At 45.0% G+C, this 22,863-nt stretch overlaps 1 protein-coding gene across 2 annotated transcripts in view; it reads left to right on the top strand.

Moving 5' to 3' along the window:
* The window catches only part of ADK (adenosine kinase), a 311,940-nt gene that overhangs the window by 104,461 nt on the left and 184,616 nt on the right, over positions 1–22,863 (top strand). For both annotated transcript variants that reach the window (XM_070752037.1, XM_070752039.1), the window contains exon 4: positions 6,290–6,368. In XM_070752037.1, coding sequence (XP_070608138.1) covers positions 6,290–6,368 — 79 coding nt within the window. The remainder of the gene's footprint in view (positions 1–6,289; positions 6,369–22,863) is intronic.

Genomic DNA, 22,863 nt, shown 5'->3' with positions numbered 1-22,863 from the left:
AGCAAACCAAATCAGAAGTCACTAATTCTAAACAGATTCCATGTTATGAAGAACAGATGTTCACATATGAAAGAGACAATTTGCCTGTGCATTTTCGAAGATTCATAGCTTTGAAATATTTTACCACAAACGTTAAGGGGTTGGAAAAAAATGGACTTAAATGTCAGTTTAATAGATGCTAAAAGAACATTTTCCACATACGTTTACATTTAAACAATATTGGAACAAGATGTAAAAAAAAGTAACTTGGGCACAAAAGTTAGGTTAAAACATTAGCTCCATGATTTAAAGACTTTATTTTCTTTTTAGTAAAGTCAGCAAACTTTATTCATGTTTTCTTTTAAAATCTCAACTTTAAAAGCCACTTTTTTTGCTATTACCTGAAAGTTCCTTCAATGCTGGGTAAAATTTCCGGGATAAACAAGTTGGGACACTAAAATGTCTAAAATAAACATTTGTCAGTGGTAGATATTTAAGTCAGATTTTTGTATATTTTTCTGAATTTAAAGACCTTTTAAATGATTCTTATTTACCAAGCAGATATGGAAATCAGATAACATTGTTTACTGATACTATTTGATGCTTTCTAAAACATTATTTTGATAACCCACTTCCCTCTCTCAAGATAAGCATATAACATTCCCCATGGCTGTTAGGGAGATTGGTACACACACACCCCCCAAAAAAAATTACAACCAGTTATGCATTTTTGCTTAACCAAATGTATCATTTAAAACTATTTTGTGCAAAAACTAAAAGTTCTGTAAGATATTGAAATAGTCTCTGGACCTGAAGCCTAGTTCTGCGATATCTTTATGCCAGGCAATATTTTTTAAATCCATTTCTCCCCACTCAAAAGTGGTTAGCAGTTTGAACAACAGGATTACATACCCTAAATAACCAGTTTTCGGTTTTCAGGCCATTCAACATAGCAAAAAAAATGCAGAATTAATCTTTGGTTTAATGTTTGGACAAGATGCTTCTTTGATCAAAGTCCCTGATCAAGTATATAAATTAATGAAAGAAATTTATTTATTTATTTATTGATTTGATTTGATTTGATTTGTATGCCGCCCCTCTCCGAAGACTCGGGGCGGCTAACAACAATAAAGAAGACAATGTAACAAATCTAATATTAAAAATAATCTAAAAAAACCCAATTTAAGAGACCAATCATACCAACAAACATACCATGTATAAATTCTATAAGCCTAGGGGGAAGGGAAAAATTTCAATTCCCCCATGCCTGACGACAGAGGTGGGTTTTAAGCAGCTTACGAAAGGCAAGGAGGGTGTGGGCAATTCTAATCTTTGGGGGGAGTTTTTATTACATATATACACATTTTTATTACATATATACACATTTACACAATGAATGAAACCTGAATGCAAAGCAATGTAGGTAAGAAACTTTCAAAACCTGATCAATTGGAAATAAAAATTGAAGCCATCCTTCCCCCAGCCCTTGTGGGAAGAGCCCAAAGAGGGATTCCATAATCCTGAGGCTCATTTGTAAAAGGCTATTAGTTTCAGGAAGATTTACATTAGCTTTAATTTAAAAGTCGCAATTTAGATCTGCTTATTAATGTTTTTGTGAAGGAGATTTAAAAAACGATTAGCAGGAACTCACAAAGATTTTGTTTCCAAACGGAGTGCAACCATATTAAATATTGACTTGGCCATTTGTTTAGTCTTTTTAAATTGCCTTATATTATATTATTCTGTTTGTTTAGGTCTCATATAAAGACAAGGCAAATTCAGATGTTAGAACTTGAGAGTGTTTTAACTCTCTCAAATAACAGTAAAATAGATTGCCATGATGAGTTCTCATTTTTCAGCCTTTTGATTAAAATCCAACGTAGCATGTGGAATTTTGGGAACCCTTCCTACTGTAATTTGACCTTTGTAAGTGCCAGATTTCACGCTTCTATCCTAACGGATATTTTTTTCTTCTTCTGCAGTTTAGCCACTGCAACCATATATAAAAACGTTTTCTCATGGTTTTCTCTCTGGGTTGACCAAAACAGACAGATGGGGGCGGGAAGAAGCCCCTTTCATAATGCTTTAACAATTACTGCTTGTTTCTTGCAAAAGCAAGTACAGTGATACCTCGTCTTACAAATGCCTCGTCATACAAACTTTTTGAGATACAAACCCAGGGTTTAAGATTTTTTTGCCGCTTCTTACAAACTATTTTCACCTTACAAACCCACCGCCACCGCTGGGATGCCCCGCCTCCGGACTTCCGTTGCCAGTGAAGCACCCGTTTTTGCGCTGCTGGGATTCCCATGAGGCTCCCCTCCATGGGCAACCCCACCTCTGGACTTCTGTGTTTTTGTGATGCTGTAGGGGAATCCCAGTAGGGGAATCCCAGCAGCGCAAAAACGAGTGCTTTGCTGGCAACGGAAGTCCGGAGGGGGGGTTTCCCAGCGAGGGGAGCCTCAGTGAAATTGCAGCATCGCAAAAACACAGAGGTCCAGAGGTGGGGTTTCGAGGACTTCGGTGTTTTTGCAATGCTGCAATTTCACTGATGCTCCCTTCGCTGGGAAACCCCACCTCTGGACTTCCGTTGCCAGTGAAGCACTCGTTTTTGCGATGCTGGGATTCCCCTGCAGCATCGCAAAAACACGGAAGTCCGGAGGTGGGGTTTCCCATGGAGGGGAACTTCAGGGGAATCCCAGCAGCGCAAAAACGCGCGCTTCATCTGGCAAAAGGGGTGAATTCTGGACTTGCACGCATTAATCGCTTTTCCATTGATTCCTATGGGAAACATTGTTTCATCTTACAAACTTTTCACCTTAAGAACCTCATCCCAGAACCAATTACGTTTGTAAGACAAGGTATCACTGTACTGTGTTTCCCCCCAAAATCCGACTTACTCAGAAAGTAAGTCCCAGCTTCATTTTTACACGTGCACCCAATATAAGCCCTACCTCCCAAAATAAGCCCTAATTAAGACCCCACCCACTCCAGGGTACACATGTAAGCTGGAGTACTGTGTACAGTTCTGGTCACCGCACTTCAAGAAGGATATAATGGAACTGGGAAAGGTGCAAAAAAGGGCAACAGGACTCACTGCTCGCAGTCGCTCATGCCCTCATCACCTCGAGGCTCGACTACTGTAACGCTCTCTACATGGGGCTACCTTTGAAGAGTGTTTGGAAACTTCAGATCGTGCGGAATGCAGCTGTGAGAGCTATCATGGGCTTCCCCAGGTATGCCCATGTTTCACCAACACTCCGCAGTCTGCATTGGTTGCCGATCAGTTTCCGGTCACAATTCAAAGTGTTGGTTATGACCTATAAAGCCCTTCATGGCATCGGACCAGAATATCTCCGGGACCGCCTTCTGCCACACGAATCCCAGCGACTGGTTAGGTCCCACAATGTCATTTGGCGGACCCAGGGGAAGAGCCTTCTCTGTGGCGGACTCAGCCCTCTGGAACCAACTCCCCACAGAGATCAGAATTGCCCCCACCCTCCTTGCCTTTCGTAAACGTCTTAAAACCCACCTCTGCCGTCAGGCATGGGGGAATTGAAATATCTTCCCCAGGCCTATATAATTTATGTATGGTGTGTTGTGTGCATGTTTTTTAAATTATGGGTTTTTAACTTCGTATTATTAGATTTGTATTGTACATTGTTTCTATCACTGCTGTGAGCCGCCCCGAGTCTACGGAGAGGGGCGGCATACAAATTTAATAAATGAATGAATGAATGAATGAATGAATGAATGAATGAATGAATGAATGAATAAATAAATAAATGATCAAGGAAATGGAGTACCTCCCTTATGAAATCAGGTTGCAACGGCTTGGTCTCTTCAGCCTTGAGGGACGGCGTTTAAGAGGTGACTTGATCGAAGTGTATAAAATCATGCATGGGATAGAAAAGGTGAATATATAGAAATTATTTTCTCTATCACACAATACTAGGACGAGGGGGCACTCCCTAAAGCTCATAGGTAAGAAAGTGAGGTCAAATGAAGTGAAATATTTCTTCACCCAGAGGGTCCTTGGTTTATGGAATTCACTTCCAGAATAGGTTGTGACAGCTGTCAGCCTGGATAGCTTCAAGGCAGGATTAGACAGATTCATGGATGCTAAGCGTATTGGTGGTTATTGAAATGGATGTCCAAGTGTCGCCTCTATGTTGGCTGAGACAGGCAGGATTCCCTTGGGTCCCATTTGTTGGGGGTCAAGGGAAAGGGAGGGTCTTGCCTTCTCTTTCTGCTCAAGATCCCCATGGACATTGTGTGACACAGAATGCTGGACTCGATGGGCTTTGGCCTGATTCAGCAGGACTCTTCTTAGGTTATTATGTAAAAACTAAGCGAGGGTAGGGATGTGGGGTGGCCGCACCGCCCTACTACTTACCTTCGGGTAGTTGCAACCAAGCCTTGCACCCTTCGGTTTATTTCTTTTGCTGCAGCCAGCAAGGCTTACCTGAAGGACTCTATAGCCAATAACAGAGCTCCGAACCAATCGGCAGCTCTGTTATCAGCTACAGAGGCCTTCAGAAAAGCCTTGCCGGATAAAGAAGTTCCTGAATGCCTCTGATAGCGGAAAAGAGAGCGGGAGGCGACATGCACAAGTGAGGTGAGTCAGTGGATGACATTTCCACCACCACCCCAAAAAATAAGACCTGGTGCCTTTTTGGGTGGCAAAAAAAAAGACAGTGTCTTATTTGAGGGAAAACATGGTAATAGTCTATTGGAGTTAATTTCCTATTGAACTGTTGCTATGTTGATGCCTTTTACTACTCAACTGTGCTTTAAACAGGGTGTCCAGCAAACCTGGAAAACAGGGAAAGCAGGGAATTATCAGGGAAGTCGGAAGTTTATTTATTTATTTATTTTATTTATTCATTAGATTTGTATGTCGCCTCTCTCCGTAGACTCGGGGCGGCTAACAACAATAATGAAACAACATATAACAAATCTAATATTTAAAATAATTAAAAGACCCTTATTTAAAAAACCGAACATACACACAAACATACCATGCATAAATTGTATAGGCCTGGGGGGAAGGAATATCTCAATTCCCCCATGCCTGACGACAGAGGTGGGTTTTAAGGAGCTTGCGAAAGACGAGGAGGGTGGGGGCAATTCTGATCTCTGGCCGGAGTTGGTTCCAGAGGGTCGGGGCCGCCACAGGGAAGGCTCTTCCCCTGGATCCAGCCAAATGAGGCAAGGAGGGTGGGGGCAATTCTGATTTGGGAAATATCAGAGAATTCTAGAAAAAAATGGAATAAATCGGAAAAAACCAAACTACAGTATTACAATATTTAAAAGTCAGGTAAAATCATGTAAAAAAAACCTGGATCGCGCTGCCTGGCAGAGTCAAGCAAAAATGAGCATAACTGTGGCAAGATCTTGCTTCCTCAGTTACCGGTATTTCTCCATGGCTTAGCCGTTTGGTATGATGTCATCTACAACCGTGCCTTAACTTCGCAAGTTACAGAGAAATATCAGGGAATTTCAAAATGCTTTTCCCCATAGACACCCTGTTTAAATCACAGGTGTCAAATTCACTGCATCATGGTTGTTGTTTTTTTAAAATATATTTTTTATTGATTTTGTAGATATGGTTACATAAAACAAACATAAAACAGTGCACAATGCGTGTGCCCATCACCCGACCGACAATAACCATCACCACCACCACCAATTGCTGGGGGTTCAAATATTTACTAGTTTATATATATATATATTTCCTTAGCTCTACTTTGCATTTGTTATTATTGAAAGAGTGATTGGAGTTTATTTTTCACATTTGCGTCACAGATTCTACTCAGCATATAACCTTTCACCTTATTCCATCGCGCCATCGGCTTCTCCAGTTTATTTTCATCAAAGTTGTTTAATCTTATTTCCATGATTTCAAAACGAATGTGGTCCACCATGTACCAGTACCAGTTCTGTAGTGTCCATTTTATAGACTCTTTCCAACCCAATACCACTACCGCTTGAGCGCTTTCCATTGCTGCAGTTTTTATTTCTTCAAAATCTCTTAGTTCTCTTTGTTTAATTAATATCGCTATTTCTTTTAAATTCGCTGCATCATGTTGATGTTACATGATGTATCACAACATTTTTTTGCCTCCACGTAGCTGGGGTGGGCGTGGCCTGAGAGCGTGATGCATCTGGCTCGCGGGCCAGCAGTTTGACAGCCCTGCTTTTAATTCAAATCCTCACAACCTTCCCATAACGTGAAGTTTTCACAAATACGGAATCACAAAATGTAACCTTTTTTCATCTCCTTCTTTCCCTTTGTGATCTCTTTCAGATTTGAAGAACTTGTGAAAAAATTCAAGGTAGAATACCATGCTGGCGGCTCTACGCAGAATTCCGTTAAAGTGGCACAGGTTTGTCCCTTCCCAATGAATTGCGTCCAGGTTAAGGCTTAATGGCAGAAAGATGTTTTTGTTCTAAATTTGTTTATTTATGTAGCATGAACACAACATTATGCAGCTGTACTTGATTGTTGCCAACAATATGAAGAGATGGCTGTGTGTACAATAATCATCGGAAGTTGTAGCCGCTATTCTGTTTCTAGATTAGATGTGTAAATGTCCTACTTTAATTGAATAGGATATTTAAATATTACAGGGTGTCTTACAGTTGGTGATATCGTTGAACTTCAGGCATGTCCTTAAATAAAGCCAGCGATTGCTGGAAACTAAACTTCATTCTTTTTTTGAAAAAAAAATTGATTTAAAATATATATATACAGTGGTACCTCAAGATACGAACCCCTCATCTTACGAACAACTCGTGATACGAACCCGGGGTTCAGAAAATTTTTGCCTCTTCTTGCGAACTTTTTTCGAGTTACGAACTGGCGTTCGGCGACTGCTGGGAAGCCGCGTGGCTGTTTTAAAAGGTGACAGCCGGGCGGCGGGGCTTCCCAGAAGCCTCCCAAACGCCGGTTCGTAACTCGAACAAAGTTCGTAAGAAGAGGCAAAATTTTTCTGAACCCCGGGTTCGGTTCGGGAGGTTGCTGGGAAGCCCCCCAGCCCGGCTGCGACCTTTTAAAACAGCCGTGCCGCTTCCCAGCTGTCTCCTGAAGCCGAACACGGAAGTTCGGCTTTGGCGTTCGGCTTCAGGAGACAGCTGGGAAGCGGCGCAGCTGTTTTAAAAGGTCGCAGCCGGCCTGGGGGGCTTTCCAGAACCGCCCCGAACCCGGGTTCGGGGGGGTGCTGGGAAGCCCCCGAGGCCGGCTGTCACCTTTTAAAACAGCCGCGCGGCTTCCCAGCAGTCGCCGAAAGCCGTTTTTTTGCGGGGGTTTTTTGGTTCCACGGATTAATTGACTTTACATTGTTTCCTATGGGAAACAATGTTTCGTCTTACGAACCTTTCGTCTTACGAACCTCCCCCTGGAACCAATTAAGTTCGTATCATGAGGTATTACTGTACATATACACATTTACAAAACGTAACAAAAAGGAAGATAAAACAAAGCAAAACAAAACAAAACACAGACATAATAATAATAATAATAATAATAATAATAATAATAATAATAATAATAAATTATTTAAATACAATAAACAATGTTAACTATAACAATAAACAAATAATATAGTATATATCATTTACAGTCTCTTGTGAGGAGGAAAAACATAAACCATCTTCTCTGATATCAAATTATTTTCTGGTGAAAAATACAATCGGTATATACTGTGATTTCTTTTGGTTATCAATATATATTTTTTAATTATTATTATTTTCTTAGCCACTTTCATACCCTCTTACTTAATTTCATACAAATTTTATTCTAAAAATCGCTGTATATGTATCATATTTAATCTATTATATCAAAAAAGGAAAAATAGGTATTGCTATTGTTGTATTTTAATTTGAGCTTTTATTTCTTCTTTTAAACCAATCATAAAAGTAATTCCATGTTTTATAGTAAATGGAGTCTTCCTTGTTTTTTAATTTAAAAGTTAAAGCATCAGATTCTGCACAATCTAAGATTTTTTTAAAGTATTAATGCATCGTCAGGAGGTTTGGGTTGCTTAATCTTATCTGAGATTTCACATTCCTTGAACAAGTAAATATCTGGAAGGTTTTCCCACCTAATATTGGATTAAAGCCGCGTTAAAAGCTTAAACAAGATTGGGAACAGATTTAAAACTTTCCACAGTTGGAGGAAGGAAGAATCTTGGAAAATAATTGCCTCGGGCACCTATTTGACAAGTACTCCCTTCCAATGTTAAAACTAAGTGGGGTAGGGGCTGGTTTGAAGAGGTGGAAGCCTGGAGAAGCAAACACCATGAAGGGGGATGAAGATCAGCAAAGGGTCTGAGAACACTAGAGCAAGACCGTAGAACAACTGTAAACTAGTAATCTGAAAGCCATCCATTGGACTAGTCCTTCTCAAATAGTGAGGTGCTGGAGGGCTGTGAACTGATGCCAGGGTGGGGCTGCGTGCGACCCCGGGGAAAATGTGTGGTCCCTCTCGATCGATTCCACCAAACAGGGAGTGTTTCCCCAGTTGCACACTGCTCCAAGCCCAAAACAGAAGGCAGCCAGGGGGGACGGGGGCTGCGTCGGTTCTTGTTCTCGGCAGGCGCCGCGTTATACACGGCGTGGTAAACTGTTCTGTGGGGCTCTCTGGTAGAATCCTCTCAAAAATTCACAGGTACAAATTGCAGACACACACACGTTTGAAAATTCAAAACAATGTTCTTTATAATGAAAATTCACTTAAACCAAGCCCTCTTTTGGTATAGCAAAGAGCACTGGTCTCCAAACAAACTGGTAATTGGTACAAGTCCCTTATCAGTTCTGTGATACTTAGCTTGCAGCTGTGAGGCAATTCACAGTCCTTCTTCTTTCACAAAGTGAAACACACTTTGCTCTGGTTTAGTTTCAAAGCGGGGAAAAATCAGCACACAAAAGGTCAAAGTCAGTAAAGCAGTCCCGAAACACAACGATCAGATAATCCTCCACAATGGCCAAACCCACAGGCTGCTATGTATAGCAGCCTCACTAATGACCACAGCTCCACCCAACCACAGGTGGCCTCATTTTCTTTGATAATAATCTCTCAGTTGTTGCTGCCTATGCATCGCTCTCCGCATGCGTGGCTGTATCATTAACTCTTGTTCTGAATCCAAGGAGGAGCTAGATAATTGATCTCCTTCTGAGCTGTCTGCCACACTCTCCTCCTCCCTGTCACTCATGTCTTCTTGGTCAGAGGAGCCTTCATCAGCAGATTCCACCGGGGGCAAAACAGGCCTGCAGCTTGTGGATGTCTCCCCCACATCCACAGTCCTTGGGGCAGGAGCTGGGCCAGAGCTAACCATAACGCAAATTTGTTACTGGAGAAGGAGGAGCATCCTCTGTCAGCTGGGAGAAAGCTTTGAACGGCACCCTAAAGCCTCCTTCCACGCCATTGGCTGTGAATGCCCGGCAGAGGTGGCGCTTAGGGGTCAGGCTAGTGACCCCAAAACATCCGTTTGATTAAGGTGGCCTCGCCCCTTGTCAAAAGAGGGTCCTAACCACGGTAGCCTATGCCTACCTAACCGAAAACAGGCTTCACTGAGTTCAGTGGGACTTATTCTCAGGTAAGTGGGCAGACACCCGGTTCTTATCTAGAAAAGTTTGTAAGTAGAGGCGTTCTTAGGTAGAGGCACCACTGTATGTTCTCACAGGATTTTGCAGCCAAGGATCTATAGGTTAGGGGCACAAAGACTTAACATGGTTATGAAATAATAGAAAATACTTGCAGTTGATATTCTAGAGCTTGGCAGTGGTATGCTCTCCAAGCTTGTTTCAACGTAGTTTCTGAGCATTTCATTACCAGACTAGGTAGGTAACATCAGCAGCAGGGGTTTCTTTCCATATTCCTCTTTAGCTTATAAATACTGTATGTGCCAGTGTAGTCAAGTGATTGCGTGATTGGTTGTTTGTTCATCTAGAGTTATATTTAAATTCTGAGTAGCTGGTTATATTAAAGTTACCAAAATATATTTACAATCCATAAGGCATGTCACAACTTTGAGTACCCCAAATGTTTGGAAATTAAAAGTTGAAAAATTTGACACCCCCTAGACCAGGGGTGTCAAACTCTATTTATTTGTGGGCCGAATCAGGGTTGTGTTTAACCTTTAGGGGCCTGGTGGGGGCATGACCAACTTGACGTCGCTCGTACCGGGGGCATCTGTGGTGGCCCAGGTGGGGTTAAGGGAATCCATTGTAGGAAGCCATCACGTTCGTGCCCAGCCAGGCTCCGTTTTCGACCACAGCAGGCTCCTGCAGTTCTCTGCCAGTGAAAACATAGCCTGGGGAGGTCACGCCCGGTCCTCTTGAGCTCTGTTTTTGCTGGCAAAGGCACCACACGTTGTTTCCAGGGTGGCCCCACAGGCCACATTTAAGCACCCCTTGGGCTGGATCTGGTCCACAGGCCTTGAGTTTCACACCCCTGCTCTAGACGGTGTTGTGTTTGGGCCTGGACCAGCCGTTACTCCCACAGATGGGAGAGACGCGGCACAAACTGAATGCGAAAGCCTGGCTGACAGCCAGGAAGATGTGGCAGACAGCCAGGAAGACGTGGCAGACAGCCAAGAGGACGAGGCCACTGGTACCCAGGATTCAGCAGACAGCCCAGGGGATTTGGCATACAGTCCCTCAGACAGTCTTTCGTCTCTGGATTCTTCTGCAGATCAATATATTGATCTGCGTAGCAGAAGAGCTATGCAGAGAAGGGATCGACTGAAGGAGTATTACAAGTCATTATAGGAGCACCTGGGCTGGGTGTGGTTCTTATTCTGAGGGCTGGGTGTGGTTCCCTTAATGAGGGCTAAAGGGATAAAAGGGAACAGAGGCCCAAGGCAAACTGTGGCTGTTTATCTGTGTTATTTTGTGGTTCCTGCTCTGAAGTTTCTGTTCCGTGCCGTTGGAGTTTCCAACCCAGCTTTTTCAGACAATTGGGAGGTGAAAACTCTGGGACTTGCTGTTTGCTTCAAAGATTCAAAAGGACTCCTGAAACGTCTTTGCTCAGGTTGTCTTTGTTTGTTTTCCCCTGTGTTTTTGTATGCGGCTGAAGTAAGTCTTGCACTATCATTGTTTTTCGGACACTAAGAACTGTTTTGAGTAACCCTTTTTTGTTTATTTAATACAAGTTTGCTGATTAGCAGAGTTACTGTGGATTTATCTACCACGTCTGCTGGAAGTTTGTTCCAAGCATCTACTGCTCTTTCAGTAAAATAATATTTTCTCACGTTGCTTTTGATCTTTCCCCCAACTAACTTCAGATTGTGTCCCCTTGTTCTTGTGTTCACTTTCCTATTAAAAACACTTCCCTCCTGAACCTTATTTAACCCTTTGACATATTTAAATGTTTCGATCATGTCCCCCCTTTTCCTTCTGTCCTCCAGACTATACAGATGGAGTTCATGAAGTCTTTCCTGATACGTTTTATGCTTAAGACCTTCCACCATTCTTGTAGCCCGTCTTTGGACCCGTTCAATTTTGTCAATTTATTTTTGTAGGCGAGGTCTCCAGAACTGGACACAGTATTCCAAATGTGGTCTCACCAGCGCTCTATATAAGGGGATCACAATCTCCCTCTTCCTGCTTGTTATATCTCTAGCTATGCAGCCAAGCATCCTACTTGCTTTCCCTACCTCCCGACCACACTGCTCACCCATTTTGAGACTGTCAGAAATCACTACCGCGAAATCCTGAACCATGTGGAAGGGGTGGTGGCAATAGCTTCCTCTAACATCCGGCTCTTGCTGCTGCTCCTTACATGTCCTTTCACAGAAGAGTCTGCTGTGTCACACCCCAATGCACCATTGTGTTTGTGTGTGTGTATGTGTGTGAGAGGGAGCGAGCACATGAGGCCCGTCATTAATTTGCACATTTGGCAATTATAATTAGGAATCCAAAAATGGATCATTGGCTTTTATCCGGCACACTTAAGAGAAAAGGGACAGATGGTACGAATGGCAGTGAGATATCATCCTCATAGGAAACAAAAGTTAGTAAGCTAAGAGTAGGTGGGGGAGTAGGGGGTGGGGGGGAAATGCAGGAAACACTAAAAAATTGGGATTTACTTTCACCGGAGCAGACAAACTAGAGAAGCTTTAAAAAACGGCTAAATTTTAGCATCAATTTGAGCGTAATAATAATAATGATAATAATAATAATAATAATAATTATTATTATTATTATTATTATTATTATTATTATTATTATTTATTGGATTTGTATGCCGCCCCTCTCCGCAGACTCGGGGCGGCTAACAACAATAATAAACACAACATGTACAATCCAATAATAAAAACAACTAAAAGCCCCTATTATAAAACCAAACATACACACAAACATACCATGCATAACTTGTAATGGCCTGGGGGAAAGAGCTATCTCAACTCCCCCATGCCTGGCGGTATAAATGAGTCTTGAGTAGTTTATGAAAGACAAGGAGGGTGGGGGCAGTTCTAATCTCCTGCGGGAGTTGGTTCCAGAGGGCCGGGGCCGCCACAGAGAAGGCTCTTCCCCTGGGGCCCGCCAACCGACATTGTTCAGTCGACGGGACCCGGAGAAGGCCAACTCTGTGGGACCTTATCGGTCGCTGGGATTCGTGCGGAGAATATAAGCTTAAATGGTTTATAAGCTTAAACTACCCAGTGGTAGGTTCCTACCGTTGCGTGCGACGGCTCCGGTACTGTCCTCACTGGTCTATCATGCAGCACCATCTTTTTTAAAAAAAAAATTTGGCTGTGCGCATGTGATTTTTAGCAAATGTTTACTTCCACGCATGCACGGAAGCAAAAACTCGCCAGGGGGCACACGCTTGTGCGATTTCAGCTCTTTTTTTTTGCTTCTGCATACGCATGAAAGTAAAAATTTGCTAGAAATCATGCACGCACACACGCATCCCCTTGTAAGGTTTCCGCCTGTCTTTGCTTCGTGTATATGCGCGGAAGCCAAATCGTGCAAAGCGAGAGTGTAACTAGCGAGCGTGAATTGTCATAAAGCGCGCACAGCTCATCAATCGGCAGGTAAGAGCAACCTGCCCTTGTAAGTACTCCATAGGCCGGATTTGGCCCCTGGGCCTTGAGTTTGACACCCCTGATCTAAAGTGTATTTTGTACAGACTCTGTTTCAGTTCTTGCTTCAAGGATATTGTTAAGGCACCCTGGAGTATCCTTTATCCTTTATTCTCATTCTATCAGCCTTCCTACCTCCTTTAGCATCTGCGAGTTGTATTTTTTACGGAACCATTAATCTACTTCCATTTCACATTGTATTTCTTTAAACAATGACTTTCTTGGAATACCATTATCTGCTATTACCGCTAAGTGACTTTCAAAAGCCTCTTATGATTTAGAAGAGAGAGAGAGAGATGACCGTTCAAAACCAAGTAGGAAAAACCTATGAGGTGAGTGTGTCTTTGCTGCTTCCGACGGGGACGAGAGGATTCTTCCATCAATTCTTCTCTCTCCGTCAGGTCCTTGGGCTGGTCCTGAGAGATTGTGACCCCACTATATAGAGCGCTGGTGAGACCCCATTTGGAATACTGTGTTCAGTTCTGGAGATCTCACCTACAAAAAGAGATTGACAAAATTGAACGGGTCCAAAGACGGGCTACAAGAATGGTGGAAGGTCTTAAGCATAAAACGTATCAGGAAAGACTTAATGTATGCCGCCCTGAGTCTACGGAGAGGGGGCGCCATACAAATCCAATAAATAAATGAACTCAATCTGTATAGTCTGGAGGACAGAAGGGAAAGGGGGGACACGATCGAAACATTTAAATATCTTAAAGGGTTAAATATGGGGCTACCTTTGAAAAGTGTTCGGAAACTTCAGATCGTGCAGAATGCAGCTGCGAGAGCAGTCATGGGCTTACTTAGGTATGCCCATGTTTCTCCGTACTGAAGGAGCGGGTCCAGCAGTCACATGGGTTGCTCATGTCCAATCCGGTGGAACTGAGCCTAGTATTAAAAAAGCTTGCCGGATCCGCCCCTTCCCCAGAATTCGCTCAGTTCGCATATCCTGCGGTTGTATTGTGATAGCTCGTTCAACATTCTAACACCTTCCCTTCGATCTTTCCTTCAAAAAGTAGTAAGATTTATTGTCTTTATTTAATTACTTGCACTAATTGCGCCAGCCGTTTAAAAGGAAAAAAAAAAAAAAAAAGCGGCTCGGCTTTTTTCCTTGGGAGAAGTTGCGGTTTCGTTTTCCCCCGGCGGTTTTGCCGGTTACGATTCCTGCGGCCGCTTGTGGATTCTTCTAATCCTTTGGCCTGGAGGTCCTGGTGCAAGTATTTATCCATTGAATTATTGCTTATTTATTGTATACAAAATATTTAAGGGCTTATAAAATACCTCCTGCGGAGTGAGACGCCTTCTAGTCTCCTGGACTTAGTCGATCGCTTTTCCCTTAAGAAATTCTACGGAGCGATCTTTTCGGCGCGAAGGCCTTCGCGCCCTTTTTTTTAAAAATCTAGGCCTCTCGTGTTGGCCTTCTGCCAGCCGCGTAGGCCTCAGTCCACCGCGTGGATCCGGGAGCGGGCCTTGGGGGTCCCAGGCTAAATTCTCCACCGGCTAAGCCTCCAACCAGAGTGCCTTGGTTTACTTAATTACAAAGTTTAGGGAGGCTGGCCCCGCTGGATTTGGGGGCACGAACTCTGGGTTTGCCCAGATTGTCCTCACGTTTCAGCAGCTTCGAGGCCTCGAAGCAGGATCCATTCCTCTTGGGAAGTCCTTGAAATCTTCTCCTTATAATTCAGTTATTGGCTCAGCCTTGTCTTCTGTTAATTGTCAGACTATGGCTACTTTTCCCAAGAGAGGCACAACTAAAGGTCCCAGAGAGGCCAGGCCTACAGGCGATGAGATTACTAGTATCCCCCAGGCCTCTTCCTCCTCTTCTCCAGGGGCCCGCCCCTCGACCAAGGTCACCAGGGCCGAGAAGAGAAGGGACCTAGCCCTACAAAAAATCCATGACAAATCAGCAAAACGTTTGAAAGTGCAGGCCCAAGTAATCAGTAGTCAAGACCCACCAGAGGCCTCTAGTCTGCCTCCTTCTGGGGTCCCTGTGTTATCTCTGGATGAGCCAAACCTAGACAGACCCCAACCTAACCTATGGGGCATATTTATTTATTTATTTATTTATTATTTGGATTTGTATGCCGCCCCTCTCCGAAGACTCGGGGCGGCTCACAACAAGTGAAAAACAATCCAATACAATCCAATTAATTAAAATATTATGAGTTTAAGAAAATCCCCTATACTAACATACACACATACAGGCATACCATATATAACTTCAACGTGCCCAGGGGAGATGTTTAGTTTCCCCATGCCTGACGGCAAAGGTGGGTTTTGAGGAGTTTACGGAAGGCAGGAAGAGTAGGGGCAGTTCTGATCTCCGGGGGGAGTTGGTTCCAGAGGGCCGGTGCCGCCACAGAGAAGGCTCTCCCCCTGGGGCCCGCCAACCGGCATTGTTTAGTTGACGGGACCCGGAGGAGGCCCACTCTGTGGGACCGAATCGGTCGCTGGGATTCGTGCGGCAGAAGGCGGTCTCGGAGATATTCTGGTCCAGTGCCATGAAGGGCTTTAAAGGTCATAACCAACACTTTGAATTGTGACCGGAAACTGATCGGCAGCCAATGCAGACTGCGGAGTGATGGAGAAACATGGGCATACCATAGGTCCAGAGGAACCAGATATTATTGAAGATTCCCCCCAGCCAGGATCCTCCCAGGCCTTTAGGGATTCTTCTGCCATTTCTGCTGATATTTCCAGTTTACCTCCTGAGTTCCAATCTATTTTTGCTGTGTTGTCCAAAGCCATTGATGCCAAACTCTCCTCCATCAATGAGCTTCCTTTACCTCTCCCTCCTTCTCGTTCCTCCCGCCCCTTGGGTTCTTCCCCAGCGGTCAGAGCTCCTATTCAGGATGATTCAGAATCCTCCCAGGATGAATATGAGGATGTAGAGGAGGATGAAGACCCTTTTCAGGGCTTATCAGAGGATGAGGAATCCCAAATAAAAGTCCCTCCTCCAATTACTATTTTTCCTTCTCAACTATTCAAATCTCTCCTCCTCAAAGCTAGAATTTCTACGGGATTAGCGGCCCAGGAGAAACAAGCCTCCACTTCCACTGATCCCCCGGAGGAGAATTTACCTTACTTCACAGAGGAACAGGAGGATAACGAGGTAATTCCTATGCCTAAATTGTTTAAAGATGCCTTACTCAAACAGTGGGATTTTCCAGCCTCTGGCCTTAATCCCTCCACCAAGGACAGAAAGTTGTATAAACTTTCCTCTTCCTATGAAGAGCTTCTATCCTTTCCCAAACCAGATGAACCTGTCAAGATTCTTCACTCGGCAGCGGCTGTGCCAGGCGAGGCGGAGGAAGTCCTCCGCCCAGAGGACAAGCGCATCGAGCAAATGCTCAAAAGAGGATTCACCGCTGATTCCTGGGCCATTAAAAGTTCGGCAGCGGCCTCCTTCTTCTCCAGAGCCATGCTGCTGTGGCTTCGCCAACTTCAACAGCACATTCCTCCCGATGACTTGAGAGGTCAACAAGACTTCAACAAGGTCTTTGCAGCTGCCCAGTACGTGGCTGATGCCACCTTGCAATCTACTAGATTTTCTGCTAAGTCTATTGCAGCCTCTACAACGGCAAGAAGACTCCTATGGATTCGCCCTTGGCAAGCGGGAGTTCGCCAAAAGTGGCAGTTATCCCAGGGCCCCTTAAAGCGCGACCTTCTCTTCGGTGATCTTCTGGATCCACTCCTCACGGAGACCACGGACAAGAAGAAGGTTTTGGGTCCAACCACCAAAAAGGTTACCAAAACGCAGTCCTTTCGTCGCCCAGGGCGCCAGCAAGATCAAGCGGCTTCCTATCAGAGATCTCCAGGTCAGTATTCCCCCCGCTTTCGTTCCCAAGGTAGGAACTCCAGGGGTAGAGGGTTTCGTTTCCAAAGGGGAGCTTCCTCTAACAGGGCTTCAAAAAAACCTAGATGGTAATCTTACCTCCATTCCCATAGGGGGTCGCCTAGCTCATTTCGCCTCTAATTGGCGTCTCACCTCCAAGGACCCTTGGGTCATTGACACTGTTCAAACAGGCCTTCTTTTAGAATTTATTTCTCCTCCCCCTAAACGTTTTATTTCCTGCCCTTCTCCCAGGTCATCCTCAGATTGTAACCGTATGGAGGAGGCCATTTCTCATCTTTTGTCCATCAGAGCCATTCAACCGGTCCCTTCTGGTCAGAAGGGCCTAGGTTTTTACTCCATCCTATTTATGGTTCCAAAGTCCTCCGGAGGTTGGAGAGCCATTTTGGATTTAAAGAAACTAAACCTATTCATCAAATATAGGAAGTTTAAGATGCACTCCTTGTCTTCTATTTTGGCCGCCATTCACTCGGGAGATTTCATGGTCTCCTTAGACCTCACTGAGGCCTACCTTCACATTCCTATAGCCAAATGCCACAGAAAATTTTTACGTTTTTCCTTTCAAGGCAGGCATTTCCAGTATAGGGCGATGCCATTTGGCCTTTCCTCGGCCCCTCGGGTCTTTACAAAGCTCTTGGGGTCCCTGGCGGCCTATATCCGGGCGTCTCCCATCCACATTTTATGTTATCTTGATGATATTTTAATTCATGGGAACTCCCTAGAGAGAGTGAAAACAGACCTTTCTGTCACCATGTCAGTCCTTCAGGACCATGGATTTTCCATCAACTTTGATAAAAGTCACCTCCAACCATCCACTTCCATTTCTCACCTGGGATCCATTATTGATTCAAAATCCTCCCAGGTTTTTCTCTCTCCCGAGAGAAAACTCAGTATAGTGGAGTTAATTTCTAACATTTTATCTAATCCTTCAGTATCCATAGTTACTCTATCTTCCCTTTTGGGGAAGATGGTGTCATGCATAGGCATCATTCCCTGGGCTCGCCTTCATGCTAGGGAACTCCAGTGGCTACTGTTGCCTTTTCAGAGATCGGGGCACAGCAACTCAAATCGACGCATTGTCATCCCACTGAGTGTTCGCAGATCCTTCAAGTGGTGGAAGTCTCCGGCCATGGACAGAGGATCCCCGTTCAGGTGCCCGGATCAATTTGTCATCACCACAGATGCCAGTCTATCGGGATGGGGCGCCCACGCCCAGGGGATGATAGCCCAGGGCACGTGGTCCCCGGAGGAAGCTTCCAGGCCAATCAATTGGCTAGAGTTAAGAGCCGTTTCCCTGGCTCTGAAGCATTTCTCTCCTCGCATTCCCAACCGGCACGTTCTCATTCTCACCGACAACATTGCCACAAAAAGCCATATCTGCAGACAGGGGGGCACGAGATCCAAGGCTCTCATGAGGGAGGCCCTCAAGTTGGGCCTTTGGGCGGAAAAACATCTCCAGTCGCTCCTAGCCGATCACATCTCGGGGAGCCTCAACGTCCAGGCGGATTGGCTATCCCGAGCAACGATAGACCCAGGAGAGTGGAACCTCCATCAAGACCTGTTCCATCAAATCACCCTCAGATTCGGCCTACCAGTCCTGGATCTCTTCGCGACCAATGCGAACGCCCAACTCCCTCGCTTCTATTCCAGATTTCCATCCCCGGGAGCGGAAGCAATCAATGCCCTCCGGAGTCCATGGCCTCCAGGCCTACTCTACGCATTTCCTCCAATTCCAATCCTCCCGGACGTGATTCACAAGGTCCTCACCGAGAGGGCCCGAGTAATCTTAATCGCCCCTCATTGGCCCCGCCGGCCCTGGTTCGCGGATCTCCAACAGCTGTCCGTCCAGGACCCTTGGCGACTCCCCGTTTCGGGGGATATGCTGCGGCAGGGGGCCTCTTTCCATCCAGACCCGGAGTGGTTCCACCTCACCGCCTGGCTGTTATCAGGAGAGATTTAGAACTGCGTGGTCATGACCCCGATTCAGTGGAGGTCATTCTAAAGGCCAGGAGGGGCTCGACCAATCGAATCTACGACCACACGTGGTCCAAGTTTCACCAGTGGTGTCTACAGGAAGGTCTCTCCCCTCTGTGCATCCCCATACACAGAATTATTTCCTTCCTTATGCAAGGCTTCCATAAAGGACTTTCCACCAGCACCCTCCGGCGTCATCTGGCAGCCATTTCATCTGTCCTAGGGGGTCCCCGCAGACAGCCTCTCCGATCCTTCCCTGAAGTTCAGGAATTCCTCAAGGGCATAGCCAACCTCAGACCTTCCAAGGTCCACAGGTATCCATCCTGGGATTTGCCACGGGTTCTCCATTCCCTCACGCAGGCACCATACGAACCCCTAAAATCGGCATCCCTCAGGTACCTATCCTTTAAGGTAGCCTTCCTGGTGGCTATTACCTCTGCCCGGCGCATTTCGGAGCTGGCTGCCCTCTCAATCAGGCAGGACCTTTGTCAATTCCATCAGGACAAGGTAGTCTTGCGACTGGACCCTACCTTCTTACCCAAGGTCAGTTCCATGTTCCACAGATCTCAGGATATTGTCCTACCTTCCTTCTGCCTCCAACGAGACCATCCCTTGGCAATTAGATGGCACACCCTGGATCTCACCAGAGCGCTGAGAATATATATCCAACGCACAGGACCCTTTCGGAGGTCAGAAGCACTTTTTGTAGCCTATCATCCCAGAGTCATGGGGGCCAAAGTGTCTTCAACAGTAATAGGCCGTTGGATCAGAGGGACTATATCTAAGGCCTATGAGTCGGCCTCCCTCTCAGTTCCAAGGAACATCACTGCGCATTCCACCAGGAGCGCAGCCACCTCGGCCGCTTGGGCGACTCAAGCCCCGTTGGAGGAGGTCTGCAAAGCAGCCACTTGGGCCTCGCCAAATTCCTTCATCAGGCACTACAAAATTGATTCTTACGCTTCAGCGGACGCTGCCTTCGGCAGAAGGGTACTCCAATCCGTTATCTCACACGATAGCAAGCTAATCCCACCCTAGGGACCATCTATTGGGTATGTCCCATGTGACTGCTGGACCCGCTCCTTCAGTACGGAGAATAGGCGTTGATTGCTTACCTGAACGCCTCTTCTCGTACGGTGAGCGGGTACAGCAGTCACTTCCCGCCCTTGTATGTGTCTTCTTTACCTTTCTATATCTTTCTTCCTCTAACAATGAGAGTTGAACACTACAGAGCTTCACAACTGAGCCTAGTCTATGGATTCGCGAATTCTGGGGAAGGGGCGGATCCGGCAAGCTTTTTTAATACTAGGCTCAGTTCCACCGGATTGGACATGAGCAACCCATGTGACTGCTGTACCCGCTCACCGTACGAGAAGAGGCGTTCAGGTAAGCAATCAACGCCTAATCACCAACAATCCGCAGTCTGCATTGGTTGCCGATCAATTTCCGGTCACAATTCAAAGTGTTGGTTATGACCTTTAAAGCCCTTCATGGCATTGGACCAGAATATCTCCGAGACCGCCTTCTGCCGCACAAATCCCAGCGACCGATTAGGTCCCACAGAGTCGGCCTTCTCCAGGTCCCGTCAACTAAACAATGTCGGTTGGCGGGCCCTAGGGGAAGAGCCTTCTCTGTGGCAGCCCTGACTCTCTGGAACCAAGTCCCCCCAGAGATTAGAACTGCCCCTACCCTCCTTGCCTTTCGTAAGCTCCTTAAAACCCACCTTTGTCGTCAGGCATGGGGGAACTGAGACATCTCCCCCGGGCATATACAATTTATGCATGGTATGTTTGTATGTATGTTTGCTTAGTAAATGGGGTTTTTAAAATATTTTAAACTATAATTTAGATTTGTCATGAATTGTTTTATTTTGTTGTGAGCTGCCCCGAGTCTGCGGAGAGGGACGGCATACAAATCTAAATAATAAAGAAGTGAGTAAGTAAGTAAGTAAGTAAGGTCCAGGAGGGAAGTGTTTTTAATAGGAAAGTGAACACAAGAACAAGGGGACACAATCTGAAGTTAGTTGAGGGAAAGATCAAAAGCAACGTGAGAAAATATTATTTGACTGAATGAGTAGTAGATCCTTGGAACAAACTTCCAGCAGACGTGGTTGGTAAATCCACAGTCACTGAATTTAAACATGCCTGGGATAAACATAGATCCATCCTAAGATAAAATACAGAAAGTAGTATAAGGGCAGACTAGATGGACCATGAGGTCTTTTTCTGCCGTCAGTTTTCTATGTTTCTATACAGAAGAATAATTTGCTGGGAGTCGGTTGCTCTTTGCAGGGTGCACAGAATAATTAGGAAAACCTTCTCTAGTTTGTATTGAAGGTAGCCCTCAACTTACAAACCATTTGATTAATGGCCAGTCGAAGTTACAACAGCGCTGAAAACCCCCCACCGTTTATGATTGTCCCAGCATCTCCATGGCTACGCGATCAAAACTCAGACACTCAAGAACTGGCTCATATTGATGACAATAGCAATGTTCCCAGGTCATGTGGTCTTCTGAGAAGCAAAGAGTCAGGGTTCCAAATAGCACCTGAAATTAAATCAGAGCCTGAGGCTGCTGAACAGTTTCCAGTCACAATTCAAAATGTTGTTTATGACCTTTAAAGCCCTACATGGCAGTGGACCAAAGTACCTTCGGAACCGCCTGCTACCGCACGAATCCCAGCGACCGATAAGGTCCCACAGAGTTGGCCTTCTCCGGGTCCCGTCGACTAAACAATGTCGTTTGGTGGGACCCAGGGGAAGAGCCTTCTCCGTGGCGGCCCCAGCCCTCTGGAATCAACTCCCCCCTGGAGATTAGAACTGCCCCCACCCTTCTTGTCTTCCGTGAATTACTCAAGACCCATCTATACCGCCAGGCATGGGGGAGTTGAGACACCTTTTCCCCCAGGCTTTTTATATTTTTATATTTATGTTTGGTATGTATGTGCTGTTTGCTTTTTAATATGATAGGGTTTTATATGCTTCCTTTAATATTAGATTTGTTTCGCTATAATATTGTTTTATTACTGTTGTGAGCCGACCCGAGACTTTGGAGAGGGGGCGGCATACAAATCTAATAAATTGAATTGAATTCCTTAAAATTCCAATTTATTAACAGAGCCTTGTTGGCACATCTGTGAGCAACCCAAATCTAAAACTCCCAGGGTTTCGCCATCCAGTTTACAGTTCATTCCCTTGTTCCCACACCCACAAGTTCATCACGTTGGCTAGTCTTCTTCTGCCAACGTCTCCGTCACTCCCATCAGCTTCCGGGAAGGTACTGAACAAAGGATGACCTTGAGAATCTAGAAGGGATTTGTTATGGCTGCATCTCTTCATCCCTCATGCAACGGCCTCTCCCAAGTTCCGATAGCTACTCTACTCTACTCTACTCTACTCTACTCTACTCTACTCTACTCTACTCTACTCTACTCTACTCTACTCTATTCTATCCAGTTTGGAAACTAGAGATTTTGGAGAAGGAAGTGACATTATGACCTGGTCATTATTATCTAAATTGTTTTAATTATTGGATTTGTACTGTTTTGTTGTTGTGAGCCGCCCCGAGTCTTCGGAGAGGGGTGGCATACAAATCTAATTAATAATAATAATAATAATAATAATAATAATAATAATAATAATAATAATAATAACTAATACTGGCGGCACAAGAACAGGCCATTAGAACAAATGCTGTCAAAGCCAGAATTGAAAAATCAACAGACGATCCAAAGTGCAGACTCTGTAAAGAAACAGATGAAACAATCGATCACATACTCAGCTGCTGCAAAAAGATCGCACAGACTGACTACAAGCATAGACATGATGCTGTGGCACAGATGATCCACTGGAATTTGTGCCGGAACTACCATTTACCAGTGGCAAAGAACTGCTGGGATCATGAGCCCGAAAAAGTGGTCAAAAATGAGCAAGCAAAACTACTGTGGGACTTCCGACTCCAAACTGACCG

The sequence above is a fragment of the Erythrolamprus reginae genome, chromosome 5 (assembly GCF_031021105.1).
Source record: "Erythrolamprus reginae isolate rEryReg1 chromosome 5, rEryReg1.hap1, whole genome shotgun sequence".
NCBI lineage: Eukaryota > Metazoa > Chordata > Lepidosauria > Squamata > Dipsadidae > Erythrolamprus > Erythrolamprus reginae.
The sequence above is the reverse complement of the archived record's forward strand: the minus strand, read 5'-3'. Positions and strand labels throughout refer to the sequence as shown.